The sequence below is a fragment of the Hirundo rustica genome, chromosome 1 (assembly GCF_015227805.2).
Source record: "Hirundo rustica isolate bHirRus1 chromosome 1, bHirRus1.pri.v3, whole genome shotgun sequence".
NCBI classification, from domain to species: Eukaryota; Metazoa; Chordata; class Aves; order Passeriformes; family Hirundinidae; genus Hirundo; species Hirundo rustica.
Genome location: NC_053450.1, coordinates 46,549,074 through 46,563,823, shown reverse-complemented (window position 1 = coordinate 46,563,823; position 14,750 = coordinate 46,549,074). Strand labels below are relative to the sequence as shown.

Sequence of the window (14,750 nt, the reverse complement as noted above, 5' to 3'; positions counted from 1 at the left end):
TTCCCATCACGACACGACGAACTCTCACACTTGCCGGAGCTGCCTTCGTCTTGAATGGAAGCCCCAAGGGCACCTGCAGCCCAGGTACAGCCGGGGGTGGTCTGGCGCAGGTAGGCGGGCCGGAGGCTGGCACGGCGGGAGGAGCGGCTCCGCGGCTCTGCCGTGGCCACCCGCGCGTCACCGCCGTCCCGGGGCTCCGGCCGCCCGGACTCCCTCCGACTTCAACGCGGCTCAGGCGCCGGAGTCCGCATGGCTCCATAAACACGGGCGGGCTCAAAGGGGCGGCGGGGCCGGGCCGGGCGCCGCCGCAGTAGGACGCGCTGCCGGCGTTGGACCGCCCTTCTTCCCTCCTCCCTTCCCCTCCCTCCCGCCGCCGGCAGGGGAGGCCGGGCCGGCCGGGCCCACGTGCGCGGCGCCCGGGAGCCGGGGGAGCGGCGCTGCCATGTGTTTCCGCGGGCGAGCCGCCGGCCGGGGCACCGCCTGAGCGCCCCCCGCCCGCGATGCTGCGGGGCGCCGCGGGGCTCTGCGCGACGCGGCCGCCCCCCGTCCCCTCGCCGCCTCCTCCTCCATGAGCGCCTCGGCGGCCCCCGTCAGGCTGATGCCCGGCGGGCACCCGGAGCGGGCGGCCGCCCGCGCCCCAGCAGCGGGCTCGGCCCCCGACCGGGGCGGGCCCGCGCCCGCCGCCGCCCCGCCGCTGTGCCCGGCGGCCGCCCCCGCGGGGAGCCCGGTGGTGCGGGGGGCCGCTCCCGGGGTCCCGCGGCCGATGGCGTCCAAGGGGCCGCCCGCGGCCGCCCTCCAGTTGCCGGCCAACTTGCAGCTGCCCCCAGGTGAGTGATCCCTCCCGGGCTGCCCCAGCTGCGGGCACGTCCCGCGTCGCGACTTCCCCGGCATGTGGCGGTGGTCGCTGCCGGGGGCCGGTGGGCAGGACGGAGCCCGCCGCGCTGCCCTTGCTGCTGGAGACGAGCCGCGGCGAAGGACGGGCAGGGCGGCGGGGGTGGTGGTGATGGTAGCGGCGGTGTGTGTTTCGGTGAGTGTCTGCCCCGAACTTCTGGGAACCGGCGTGTGCGTGTGCCTTGCAGGGCGCTGGCAATGTGACTGGGTTCGGTCGGGTAGCGCTGGGGATGCTTACAGCCTGCCTGAAGGATGGATCTGGAAGTCTCTGGATAAAGGCAACTTCTTCCTTTGCTGGATAGCACTAAGAGCGGGAAAAGTAACCAAAAACTCAGCGGCCAAGTTACCATAGCGTATGACTTGAAAAAGACTGCTGGAGGCTTTAGTGGAACTTGGATGAAGGAGTGTCTCGGGGAGGGGGTGTGAGCGTGGGTTGGCGGCTGCGGAGCGGCTCCGTATCTTAGGGAGCGGGTCAGGTTGCCCGCACTCCCCTCCGACCCGGCGGTCCCGAGGGAATTCTTGTCACTGGCACAACCCGGCCGATGCGACACTGTTCATAGAACAAAATACTGCCGTGCCTGAGGAGGGCAGAGTTGAAAGTTCATTACGTGTTGCTCCTTGAAACGCTTTTTTCTTTTTTCTTCTATAAAACCTCTGTGGGAAACCTAATGGTTCGGAGGGATAGCGCCCTTACAGATGTGCTTCCTATAGCAGCTGTGAAAATATTAACATAGAAATTGCACAGTGCTGATAGAGACATCTAAATTCTTTGGATAGCAACAGAGGATTAGCCAGTGCTTCCACCTGCACTTTCTCTTAAAAGGAAGAAAGTGTTGTTGGTTCTGAACTTCCCATTTCTCCCTGTTGGGCTGTATTTAAATGCCTTTTTTTTTAATAAAAAGGTGACTTTGTTTCCACTGGTTTTGGTCTCGCTCTGTTGAGACCCCAAGATATGTAATGACTTTATTGCTATTTGATGCTATAATTATTTCCTGCCAGGACAGTTCCGTTGTTGGAGCATCTGTTGCAATTACTTTCAGGTTGGATATTGCTGAAAAGGATGACTGGCTTTACAGTAATCCCTGTGCTGGTAGTGGGTATTTGTTTTGGGGGTTTTTTGTTTTTTTTTTTTTAAATCCAAATGTCCTTATCAAAGGCATGCACCTCCCAATGAAATATATAATGCTAATTAAAAAAAAGTCTTTAGTCAGTCAGTTTCACTGTAGATTTCCCAGCACTCATGATGCTGTAATGTCTGGGTAGTCAGCAGTCAAGGATGACTCTAAACCCTTGCCAACTTTCCTCTGAAATGAACCATGATGGAAATATATTAACTTCTTGTAGCGGGACTTCCCAGGTATTCAGGTTTTGTATCTAATATATTTTTGCTTTCTGGAAGGTATTGACATTCAGTTAAACACCTTTCTGTGAAGGTGGATGCTCTTGCAAGTTGCTTGTGGTTTGGCACCTACAAGTTAGCAAAACATAGGGGTTTTTTGTAGTGGCTTTAGTTTGATTGCATCCAGGTATACTGTTGACTGTCATCTGACTTGTATTGTGGTAGGAGGCAGGTGTCACAAAAGTAGTGTTATCCCTCAGTTGCATCGGCTTGTTTTCCTTGCTCCTGGGATGATGCAGTCTTTGTATCTGAAGTTCAGAGGTGCTGGTACTCTGCAGCATTGTAAATTAAAATAACTGTATGGACTTTCGTGCTTCAGAAGAAATGAGATGTCAGATTTCAAAGGGATCAATGTTTCAGGGAAACTTGTCTATGTAATTGTTGCAAGGTTATATAAAAATGCATTCTGTCTTGAGAAAGTATTAGTATTTTACCTCTGTCTTCTAGGTGGATTCAATTTTTAATTAATAATAAAAAAATGTAGGACAGATAGCATTAAAGCCACAAATGTTAGCAGCATTAAAAAAAGAGAGTGGAATAGCCACCAAATTCCTAGGCTTGAAAAGTTTTTACTTCAAATAAACTGTCAAATCTAGTCATACAGGATAAAATACAGAAGGGAGAATGCACTTAGGTTTAAAATCATGGCATGCAACTTTTGTGGCACCTGTTGAGAAAAAAGCATACAGAAAACATCCTTTCCTTGAGTTTCAAAGGGAAATAGTTGAAATGGCTTGTTCTGAGCAAGGCTGGACAGTGCTGCCCTTGCTGGTCGTGCTTAATTACTCATGAACTGCTTATGGCCCGGAGTGGGCATTGCTTCCACAGCACTGCAGCCTGGGGAAGGAGGGGCAGCAGTGGGGCTGTGTTTGCCTCTGTGACTTGGAGGGCAGTGGAGGTTCATGGAAATCTGGGATTTATGCTGCTCTTTCTCTTCCATCTCTACCTCCCCCTTCCTCTTGCTCAGAATAAAGCCAGGAGTTGGGAAAAGCAGATGACTAGATAATGCCTGACTCCTCATGTCTCTGAGCACAGATTGCCCATCTGCCAAGTGCCTCTTTTTGTCTGGCTGCCCAGGAAAGATCAATGAGCTTTACAAGTTCTCTTGGTCTTGAAGGACTCAGACTTGCTCATGAGTAAGAAGGGTTTTTCATCACCTTCCCGTGATTTCCTCTACAAAGTGCTGGTTTTCAGCGAAGCAGCCAGCTGTCAGAGCAGTGCTGCTGGTACCCAAGGCCATCCATCCTCTGCACCAGTCCACCCCTGGCTGACCACCACTGAAGGCTTTAGCAGCGGCAGACTCCAGCAGGTCTGACTTCAGGGTTTGGGTTTGTTCTTCTGATCGTGCGTACCATCAGCTCTTAGACTGAATGGCTGGGCTATGTCCTCCCAAACGAAGGGGATTTGATCTATCAAAGGGACCTTTCCTCAGTTGTCCTTTTTGTTGTCAGGAACAACAAGGCTAGCAGCATTTCAGAAGGCTTTGCACGTAGCGGTCTGGGTCTGCAGAGAGCAGAGCGGCATGGTGAGTGCCGTGCTGCCTCAGTCCTGAGCTGTGTGTGGCCTGTGCTGATGCGTACAAACCTGCAAAAGTCTCATGTCATGGACCATCTGCTTAACAAGAAATTGTGTCCTTGGTTAACCTGAGCTTAATGGGGCTGTGCTATTAAACAGGAGGAAATAATTGGGAAGGCGAAGGAGAGACGAGGGCCGTGACAAATGTGTGTAGTTCACCATAGTGTCTTTGGGCTCCACACTGCTTTGGAGAAGTGGAGGGTAGGAAAAGAGCGTAAAAACAACAAAAAGAATGTTGTTTCTTGGTTTTATTTACTTTTCTTGGACTTAGGTTTTTGTCACTTCTGTGTCTGTACTTTCAGTCTATCCCTGGCCCTGGAATGCTCGTTACAAGCAGGCGTTGAAAGGACAATGAGTAGATAAATCTGCTTCTCTGCCGATGGGATGAAAAAGGACAGAACTGAGCCAGATGCCAGGGATCCTCCATTGTTACCTTGAATCTGCTTAGGGCAGGAAAACTCTTCAAAAACCTCACCTCATGGCACTGCTGCTGGCTACAGGGCTGTGGCAGCAGCTGCCATCACTCTTCGCTGTAGCCTTGGCTGCCTCTCGTGTGTGTATTTCTATTTTATGCTTTCCATTACTACTACCACCAATGGGCCTGAGCAAGCATGGTGTCAGCAAAGAGGAATTGCCCCAAGTGTGCTGTAATTTCACTAGTATTGTGGTGCAAGGCATGGTCTCCGTGTAAGGTTTCCTTTGCACATGACTTAGAGAGGAACAGCAGCGAGTTCAGCTTCTTGGTTTCTGTTTGCAGCTCAGTTGTCTTTGCTTGGATGTTTTGCCTTGTCTCTGGCAGGTTTTCCACTGCCTGCAGTTTATCTTGGCTGATAGTGGGTAACTTCAGAAAGCAGAGCCAGTGTTTGTGTCAGGTGGCTGGGCTGTGTGGCCTGAAGCAGGCAGGCAGCGTGTGGACTCCTGTGGGTGGGAAGGAGAGAGCCTGTGTGTGTATTCCAAAACTGATGGGATGGGATGGAGCCTGGTCATGTCGAGTTTCTCTTGTCTGTAGAACCTAAGGTCGGTAACCTGAAGGGGTAAGGGCTGATAAACATCTGGATGCTGCTGCCTTCTGCTTTCAAAGTTGACCTAATACATCTCATGCAAAGTGCTGTGGATGTCCCTTGTCATGTTCTAGTTGTTTTTCGGTGGTAAAACCATATGAGGAATTAGATATTTCCATATTTGTGTCTGGTCTGTTGCTTTAGAATAGGAGGAAAGGCTGATTTTAAAATGCTTCTTAATTTGTATTATGTTTGAGTAGGAGTAGGCAATATGAAGATTTCTTGTTTCAACAGGCAGAAGACTGTAGAAGTTCCTTTAAAGTATGCAGTTTCTGGATGTTGATCTCATGAAGTCTGAGCATCGTACATGTGCTTAGACCAGTAGGGGCTAAATAATCAGTGCCTGTAACTTTTTGTATCCCAATAGCAGACTTCTGTCTTCACATTAGGTGATGCTGATCAACTTTTTTTTTTTTCCCCTGAGGAAGGGTGAACAAAGCTTTGGCAGGCTTGAAGAACTAAGTTAAACTCAGATAATAGTGAGGAAATGTCTTGTGCTGTAACCAGTTGAAATTTCAGCTGCATGTAGGACTTAATTTTGCTTTCAAGACTGTGTCTAGCAAAATAATGCCTTCATATGATTAAATGCACAGCCATGTGGGAATTAAGATTTAAATCTTGGCAGAAGATGTGAGGCTAATTTCTAGATTTATGGTTTTCCAACACAGAAAAAAAAATAGATGCATTCTGAATACTGAAGCACAGGAATATGATGCTCAGTAAAATGAATGTTAAATGCTGTTCAAATTTTACAGTCAATTGGAGTGTATTGCAAAGAATTACAGCTAGTTTGGTGAACTTTTCTTAATCTTTAGAAGAGAGAGAACGTGAGCCTGACTTGTGTTGCTTTTGCAGTATTTAAAGGACTTTCAGCTTGTAGCAATAAAAATAGCATCATCCACACAAAATTATGTTTCAGTATTCTTTTTCCCAAAGATGCTGATAAAATCTAGGTACGCTCATGGGTTGTTATTTTGAGTTACTATACCAGGTTTTTTTTAAGTAATTTCAGAGAACCAGGTATTTGCTATGCCACTTGATTGGAATCTGTGCTGTGCCTAGTGGGTAGTATTGTGTTTAAAGATACATGTATATGCAAGTTTTGATGTAAATTGCAATACTTCTGATAACTATTAAAGATGAATAATTAGTACTGCCTAAATCATTTAGACAAAAGCAAAAGGCAAATACTTTTTTTAGAATTCTCTTTGCATGAAGCTACTTTTCTGAAAACTGATGATGTCAGAAGAAAAGCAGGTATAATTTGCAAAATGGAAACCATGGACATACAACCATAGGTGTTTTTAAGTGCCTTACTGTTCAAATTATCAGGATTAAGATCTGGTCTGCCATCTGGGTCACCTTTAGAACAAAGTCCACTAACAGATCTTTTCCACCAGTGTCTTGAGGAAATAGTCTCTGATTGCAATGGAAGTGGGGTAAAAAGGGCAATAGATGGAAGATCCGTGTTGCTAATGAGCAAATCTCAGGTCTGTTAAGGCTGCAGAGCTGGCGAAGCTCGGTGATCTTACTGTGCTGTAAGAACAGTCTGATGATATGGTAACACCTAATTTTCATAGCTCGTGTTTGCAGACTTCTTCCAGTGCACGCTTCCAGTTTGATGGAGGCAGAGGAGATGCTTTCACTGGCTGCTCCTAGGAGTTGCCTGGGAAATCAGAGTTCCTTGAGTGGATGTCCAGGCTACATTAACAACTGGATGAAGCAGCATGCAGTGGCTGGCGCAGCACCTGAAGACTTTCCCTGGCAGCTTGCCCAGTGGCAGGTGCCACCTAGTCCCAGTGGAGCGCTGGAAGCCAGGGTGGTGCGTTACCAGGCAGTCTCAGCGGGGCAGCCAATGCTTCCTGTCGAAGTGGATTAGTGCAGTCAGAACACCTTTATACATGGCTTGCATACTAGGCACTTGACAAATATCACGTAGTTTTGGTGACAGTATCCACAACATCTGTGTAGACAGAATTTCGTGCTTCCCATGAAGGGTTTGCTGTCTTCTGCAATAATTTTTGTTTGCTCCATCATACTTAGAGCAAGGTGGTGATCACTGTTAAAATGCAATGTTGATTCCTTGTTTGCAAGTGAAAAGCCATCCAGCTGAGGAGTGAATTTGCACTTTCAGAAGTGGAATTCAGCTTTCTTCTGGTCCAAAAGTGAGCAATGAGGAAACAAATGTCCCATTGTAAAATTAACCAGAATTAACTGACTTGATTTTCCTCTTATTTAAAGGAGACAGGATTTAAAGGGGACTGATCTTGTCCTTTGTTAAAACACTACCCAGACACCAATAAAGTTTTCAGCATCTCTTGGTTTAAAGTTAAGATTTGTGGTTCGACATTTCAGTTTCAGATTTCTCTGTAACAGTTACATTTCTGGCTGTTCCAGAAATGTTAAGCACGGGGTGTTCGCATACCTTCTGGTCCTTAGAAAGCCGTGTGCTCTATATATATGTGGCTGCAGTGTGTCAAGCATATAACCCTCTATTTGAAGAATTTTACTCCAGTGAATTCTAGGAGTACACAAGAGGATGTGGTGTAGAGACTCAGTGCTTCCTTCAGTGTGGTAGGAATTGTCTTGACAGTAAGGATCACTTTGCTCCTTTGAGGTACTATTTCACTGCCATCAGCTTAGTCCCCAGCAAATATTTGAAGCTCCTGTATGAGGTAATTTGGGTCCCAGAGAACGCTCAAATCAGATTCATCTTAGCTATAGATAATCCTAGAACTATCTGATTATTCAGATAGGAAAGCAACCAAGCCTCAAGGTGCAAAGTTGCAAACCACAAAGATGCGATGGGGAAGTGCTGATGGGAAATGGTGCCAGTTTCTGAAAGGTATGGCCCAAAGACAAGAGCTTGATGTTATCACAATATCAAATAAGGCTCTGCCTTGTGGTACACAGTGTTGGCTGGGAATCCCCGATGCCTATGCACCATAAAAGCAACACCTCTTGAAATTCAAGTGTGATAAATACATTCTGAATCCAAATAGAAAAGGTAGTGCCATCTTGTAACTATGCCCAGAAAACCTATTGGTTATTTACATCCCCTCCAAGTACCAATGCAATGTCCAGATTTTCTTTAGGTTTTTGGTTTGGACACCTGTTGCTTGTAAAAAAAAAAAAAAAAAAAAAAAGGTTGACTACCCTTGCAACTGGTACAGTTATACTACTGCTTGAGAGTTCTACTATAACTAAAATAATGTAGATATAAATGTATTCTCAAAGAAAGAAGCTCAACTGTATGTGCAGTCTTTTAACACTGAAATGTGGGCCTGTATTCTGTGAAAGGGCATCAGAAAATGTGAAAACTATGGGGGTCCAGTCACTAGACTGTTAATCAGATACCCATCTGGGCACCAATGTGCATTGATGAGCAGCTAGTCTCCAACAGCTTGGGTAAGGCTTGCTGGTTGAGCAGTGTGTGAAACTTGGCTTCAGATTTTTGCAGTTTTAGCACTTTGTGTCTAGTTCCTGGAGAAAGGGAGGGAGAGAGGACTTTGTTTACACTCTTGAGAAAGATGTGTGGCGTCCATTATTTCAGGCTGTTTTAAAGATAGGATATCAGAGTCTGCTCCATCCTGCCTAGAAGGGATAGCATCATCCCTTTCCTCGCTCCCTTCGCTTGGAATGCCTGTGTCTGTACTGGGTATCTCAGGAGCTGGTGCCAACTGTTAGCACAGAAGGGTGCTTAGCCAGGGACATATTGGAGTTACTGCAGGCAGCAGCCTTTGCTGGAACTGTAAACCCCTCGAGCTGTTAGTGTTTACATGGTGGTTGTTTAAATCTGTCTTGGTTTTAAAAGACAGTTGTCTGCCAGGGAAAGCTAGAGCCTCCCTTGGAATGGAGAATGTAAACCACCTTCCCTCCAAATTATAATAATTTTGCGATTAGGGGCTTTCAGGCAAAGATATGGGAATAGGAGTAACAATTCTTTACTAGGAATATTAAAAAAAGACAAAAACAAAAAACCCAGAAAACAAAACAATGTAGTAGTACAGAAAAACAAGCAAGGAAGCAAACAAAAATCCTGGAACAAACCCTGACAGAGTCAGGGATACGACCTGGCACCCTGATGGTCAGGGTGTTGGAAGCAGTCCAAATAAGTCCTCCTGGAGTAACAGATGTGGTTCTGTGGAGTAGAGATGGTCCTGTAGAAAGTCCAGTGGTGACGAGATGGGTCCAGTCCTCCTCCAGGAATCCAGTGGAAAAACAGGATACCTTGTGTCCTTCAGTCCCAGTTTTTATCTAGCTAGGAACAGCTGGCTCCTCCCCCAGTGGGTGGAGCATCTCACAATGGGATGATGGAATGTGTCATGTCATTGGTGGGCCCTAATGGCCCATTATCAGAAGATGTCCCCCTGGAGGATGGAGGGGTGGTGAAAGAGATAAGAAACACTGCCCCACCTGGTTTTAATGGCTGGGCCATCATCAGAAGACATTCGCCCCCCCCCCCCCCCACCTCCGGAGTTACAAGAGAAAGATAAAACATCTCCCCCAAAAAGCAGCTTTCAACAGATGAAATAGAATACACATTTTTAGGTTACATAATCCACAACAAAAACTCTGCTCGCAGCAGCCGAGACAGTCTGGGAAACATTGGTGCTGTGCATTAGAACTGTGCTGTTAGCTGGACGGTGAGGTCTGCGAGGAAGGCTGGTCTCTGGCTTTGAAATGGTGAGTCATCAGATATCAGCGTTGAAGGCTGTAGGCCAGAGTCTACATGAATCCGTAGTGCAGTTTGTGCAGTTGGCAAAGAAGCCATCAACATCTTTAAAGAACTTACAATTATAACATAGTGTTGTATTTTATGTAGACTGTGTTCTGTTGTAGCATGAAAGAATATGCGGATTGTGCCCTTTGAATTTTTCTCCTGACATGGAAATTAATGATTTCCATATCCATGGGAAAAACAAGGTGTCTTTCATTGGAATTCAAAATCTGACATTTCATTGTGACTGTGCAATATCTACATGCTAGTCACTGGTCCTGAGCCATTGCTATAAAGACCCATTAGTTTAGAAGCTTCCCTGGAACAAAAGAAAGGAGCACAGAGGCTGATTTCTGAGATATGTAATTATTTAGTTTGCAAAACAAAATGTGAATGGAATTAATTGGTTGAAGGCCTGGATGTGTGGTGAGTGATTCTGGTTGTTACAATATCAGTGCTTGATTGTGAGTTGGGCATTGCTGAATTCTTCTTACATCAGCTGGAATCGACTTCCAAAGGTTGGAATGATTTGTTGTATGGAGCAAAATGTTTTGTGGGTGTATTGTAGATGCTGAACAATTTATCTTGACCCCATGTAGTGCAGATGAGCCTTCTGCCATGCTTGTCTGGGAAATAGGAGAACAATCACAGGTGTTTTTCCCAAGAAAATCCTAAAACAGGCAATCTTTGTGACTTCACAAAAGATCTGTTTGTCTGAAATCAATTGCATTTAAAAATAGAAGTTAGAGATCATTATTAGGAGCCTGCAGTGAGGTAACTTGGTGTAGCCTTTAGATCATTGCTGTAGCTTCATTCCTAAAGCAGTGAAAAGCACGGATAGATGTTGCCTCCAAATTGGGCTGTTGTCCTTGTTTCTTCATCTCTAGTTCGTAAGTTTGCAGTAGACATCTAGGAAAACTCAAGTACTGAGTGAGGTTCATAGAGTAAGTAGTTCTCCTGCATGCACTACAGACCATAATTCTTCTGAAAACATTACGGCCCCATCAAATGAGAAGGATTATGTAAATCGTGTAAAAGTTAAGTTACTGTCTTTAGCAGTATTTCATTAACATTTTGTGCCTCTTTAGCACTCTTTTTCAGCTAAACTACGACATAATGCAGCTTGCTACAATCACTGTCAGAACAGTCTATGTCTCTAATAACGCCCTTTTTTGCTCTGTCTTATTCAGTCCTGTAATGTATTTTTTAAAACTTTTAAGTGACCTGTTCTGTGGGGCTCAATCAACAAAATTGAAGAGGAAAAAACAGGCTTTTTTTCCCCTAAAGGATGGCTTTAGAGAGAAAAACTGTATTCAAACTTGTTGCATGAATTAGTAGTGTTTGATATTTTATTTTCCAAATTTTGAATGATCCTAAATAGTCAAAGAAACTCAACATTTCTTTTTAATTGCCACTTAGTTTCCTATTAAAACATCGCCTTTAAAGGTTGGTCTTAACTTGAAATAACTGCCTTAAAAGCTGTGGCTTTGTTTTGAGTAGCTCAGTGCAAGAATGGGATTTGTTTAGGAACAGAGAGCTCTGACACATTACTGTTGTTTTAAAACATTTTTGTTTTTCAGTTACTGATTTGAGACCTGGAAGTCCCCATTTAGCCTTTTTTTTAAAATTGCGTTAAAGTGTACTTTACTAAGATTGACAACATACCTGATGTGGGCACTCCTTGTTTTGAAATAAGCTAAATTTACCCTTCTGTGAAAGCAGCTTTTGTGACTTGTGTTCTCCTAAATGAGTTTGTTCTCATTGTGGTTTGTTCTTGCTTGTGTTTTATTTTAGGAGCAAAAGACTTCTTTTCATTTCCTCACGTTATTCCCTAGCCAGCAGTTCCCAAGAGCTGTTTGGATGAGCAGTTGGGTTAGAAACCTTGTAATTGAAGTGATGACTTAACTTGACAACTTCAGCTTCACGTGTTAACAGCATAAGGTGTATCTCCACTGGAGCGCAAAAGCCAGCTGGTTCATCTCAGGAAATTCCTCAGTGAAGTTCCCCTCAGAAGTGGTCTCAGGCTTGTCTTGCGTGGTGGAAGTTGCCCTTACGGTGGGATGCTTTTATAGCATACATTGGTGTTCCATGCTGCTGGATGAAGCGCAGAGTTTCAGTTGGCAGCACCAGTTTTAACAGCATTGTGGTTTCCTTAACGCTATTCCCTGAAATACAGTGAAGCCTATGCAGGTGGCATTACATACATTATAAACAGATCTCTGCCGTTATCCCACAGCTTCTTGCTCATGTCTCCAGTGAGGTTTTGGTGCTTTTTAGTTAGAATGCAGAGGTATCTGGAAGCTGCTCCTCCTGCTAACCTGTGTTTCTTGGTTCCTGGGTTGTGTGCTGCACCAAGTTCAGAACAAGCTGGGTTTCCTTCACCAGTGTGTTGGAACAGTGAGAATTTGTAGCAGAGGGATCTCAAGTTTGGGAAAAGAAATGAAATTTCATTAGAAGGCCTCTGATTTTCCATTGTTCACAGTGCTGGCATGTCTAGGTAGAGGCTGATCTGGGTGGTGGCTGCTGGAGCTTTGCAGGACTGTTGGCTGGCACTCCTCCTGAAGGCAGGGTATCTGCAGCCCTGGTTCCAGGAGAAGGCAGGGCACTGGGTGTAGATGTCAATGAGACCTCTTCAAGGCAAGAAGATACAGTGTGGCTCCTTCTGTGTAGCTTTGGGGGAAACTGAGTTGGGTTTTGGTTGTCTGGTGCTTCCCCTCCAGCCCTCTTCACAGGGTTGCCGTTGAAGAAAGGAGTGCATAGAACAAACAGCTGAAACAGCTGATTGTGTTTTAACTGCCTTCTCTTCCAGTGTAGGAAAACCAAATAACTTTCCAAAGTATGCTATTGTCAGGACAGGCAGATTATCTGAGGAGAGAAGTTTCAATTCATGGCAAAAAGGAAATTTTTTTTTATAATCTGCAAGAGACGTTTTTTTATAATCTGCAAGATATGTCTGAGTCCTCCAGTGAAGCACATAAGAAATAATCCCTGGTAACTAGTCACTTTGGTTTGAAAATAGGAACAGCTTTGTAGCTCCAAAAGGATTGTGCCTTGCTCTTACTATCAAAATTCATGAATAGTGAGAAAGTCATTCCTGTTCTCTGAAACAATTCCAGTAAAACTATCAAAGTGTTCTTGGAAGTGCAGCCCAAAAGAGGGCATCTCTGGTGTTATGAGGATGCTTCATTGCTCTTCATTTACTACTGTTAGTGCTGATATTTTGCTCAGATTGCCAATACCTTTCTTGTTTTTAAATGCAGTGCTGAGAGATGTTAGTTGAAACTTCATGCTTCGGTGTCTTGGTTTGAAAAGAGGTATCTGCTAAGGAGAGGCGGGGCCTCTCTAGCAATGGGGAATTCCAATCCCTTCCCTTCGTGTTATTATGATTTGGAAGATTAAAAAAAACCAAAACTTTTCAGTCAGAGCTATGAGGAAAGGAATAACAGCCCTTTACTAGTAAATATAACAGGACAGACAAACGACAGCAGCAATTTTAATAATAATAAACAGAACCAAGAACCCCGAGGGGCTTTGTCTCACAAGTCCTGGGCAGTCTGATCTCTTGGGACCCTAAGAACGCTAAGCCGAAACGGTGGAAAACTCGGGGCTGATGGCTGGAAGCGGTGGGTTGTCCCGGCGGGCAGGGGGGTGTCCTGGCAGGCAAAGTGAGCAGTGCTGAAGGAGCCACGATGGCTGGACGGGGCTGACCCAGCTCCAGCAGGGCAGGCAAGGAGCTCTGAACTCCTCGGCGCTCCAGCAGACAACAGAATTTCCAGGACCAGACTCTTCCGCCAGCTGTGGACTTCAAGCAGCTACCCGTGTCTCGACCGTCCTCCCCGGAAAACCGAGAGCAGTGAAACCACCACCCTCAGCTCCCGGGAGCCTTTTCCCTCCCCTCCCTAAACTAAGTGATCCACTTCTTTTGTACGGGGCAAGCACCCTTTTAAGCATCAGTATTTAGTCTCCTAGCAACTTAGGGGGAAAAATTCCACAGGAAAACTTAACCCCCAACATTCAGCTGTTCAGTGGTCCTGTGTTGTTTTGTGTGTTGTCTCCTCCTTCCTTCCATTTTCCTGTGGAGTTTCAGTGACTGCAGGATATGATCTGTTTTCACATTTATTTTGTTAGTATTTGCCTTCTAGTGAATGTGAAAACAGCTCTTGATAAGAAGTACTATCTTTTTCGCCCCTTACCCCTGCCAAGTGGAGAATGTGGATCTTGCACTTATTTTCTTTTCTGATAGTAGCGTCTTGGTAGCTGCGTGAGTCTGTTTACATGACTTTTCTCTTGAGAGCCTCAAAGTTACCATCACCTGCTGTTCACTCATTTCACACTTGTGCAGCTGTATAAAGTGTATGAGACTTCAGGCATTGGTTTTGAGAGCCATGGAACCTCTTCTTCTGGCATAAGAGACCTCCTGTGCCACCTCTTGGAGTCTGTGTCATTGGCTGCAGTATGGGGTTATTGCTTTTGTTTCCAGCCAGAAAGGGAGTATCAAAGTTGTGAAAAACTGTAATTAAATTGTGGCAACCAGAGGTAAAAAAATAAGTGCTGTTCACAACAGCTTTCAAAGTGTTTCAGGCAATTCATGTGTCAGTTTACCGTTGCTTTGTGACTTTAAGTTGTAGCTGCCCAGAAGTGTCTCTTGTGCTTGGACAAGATGTGGCTCCTCAGTGTGCGGAACTGGAGCTCTAAGAGCCGTTTCAAATTTGCCTTCAGCTTTGTCTGTGCTAGCATCAGGCATCAATATCATTAAGCCTACCGAAGCAGTAGTTAGTAGATTATTATAATACTGGTTTAGAGTTATAATTGTGCCAGTGTCACAAAGAGCTGCTGCCATGGAAAGGTTACCATGCTTTATTAAAAATTCTGCCGACTGGAACAAAGATAGGGAAATTATTGTTTGTTCCAAGGGGAACAATTTCTTACTTTTAACTTATATGCAAGTAACAAGCCTTATCATAGTTGAATGTTCCAGTCAAGGCTGCAGTGACCTTAGGTGACTTCTGTGGATGCTCTCACCAAGTTATTTTACAGTGTTCTGATTCAGTATGGATGTCCTTGTGTTGCCGAATCCTGTTGCCAAGGGGAAAGTTGCTTTATG

The 14,750-nt window shown here is 45.5% G+C and overlaps 1 protein-coding gene across 2 annotated transcripts in view; it reads left to right on the top strand.

Annotated features, from left to right (window-relative positions):
* The first annotated feature begins 731 nt into the window (after positions 1–731).
* TAF4B (TATA-box binding protein associated factor 4b) overlaps positions 732–14,750 on the top strand; it is a 73,062-nt gene continuing 59,043 nt past the window's right edge. The window contains exon 1 of one of the 2 annotated variants that reach the window (XM_040086723.1): positions 732–827. In XM_040086723.1, the coding sequence (XP_039942657.1) occupies positions 764–827 (64 nt within the window). In that variant the 5' untranslated portion in view covers positions 732–763. Of the gene's footprint in view, positions 828–4,790; positions 4,883–14,750 lie in introns of those variants that run through there. The other variant, XM_040086730.2, reaches the window with a different exon arrangement.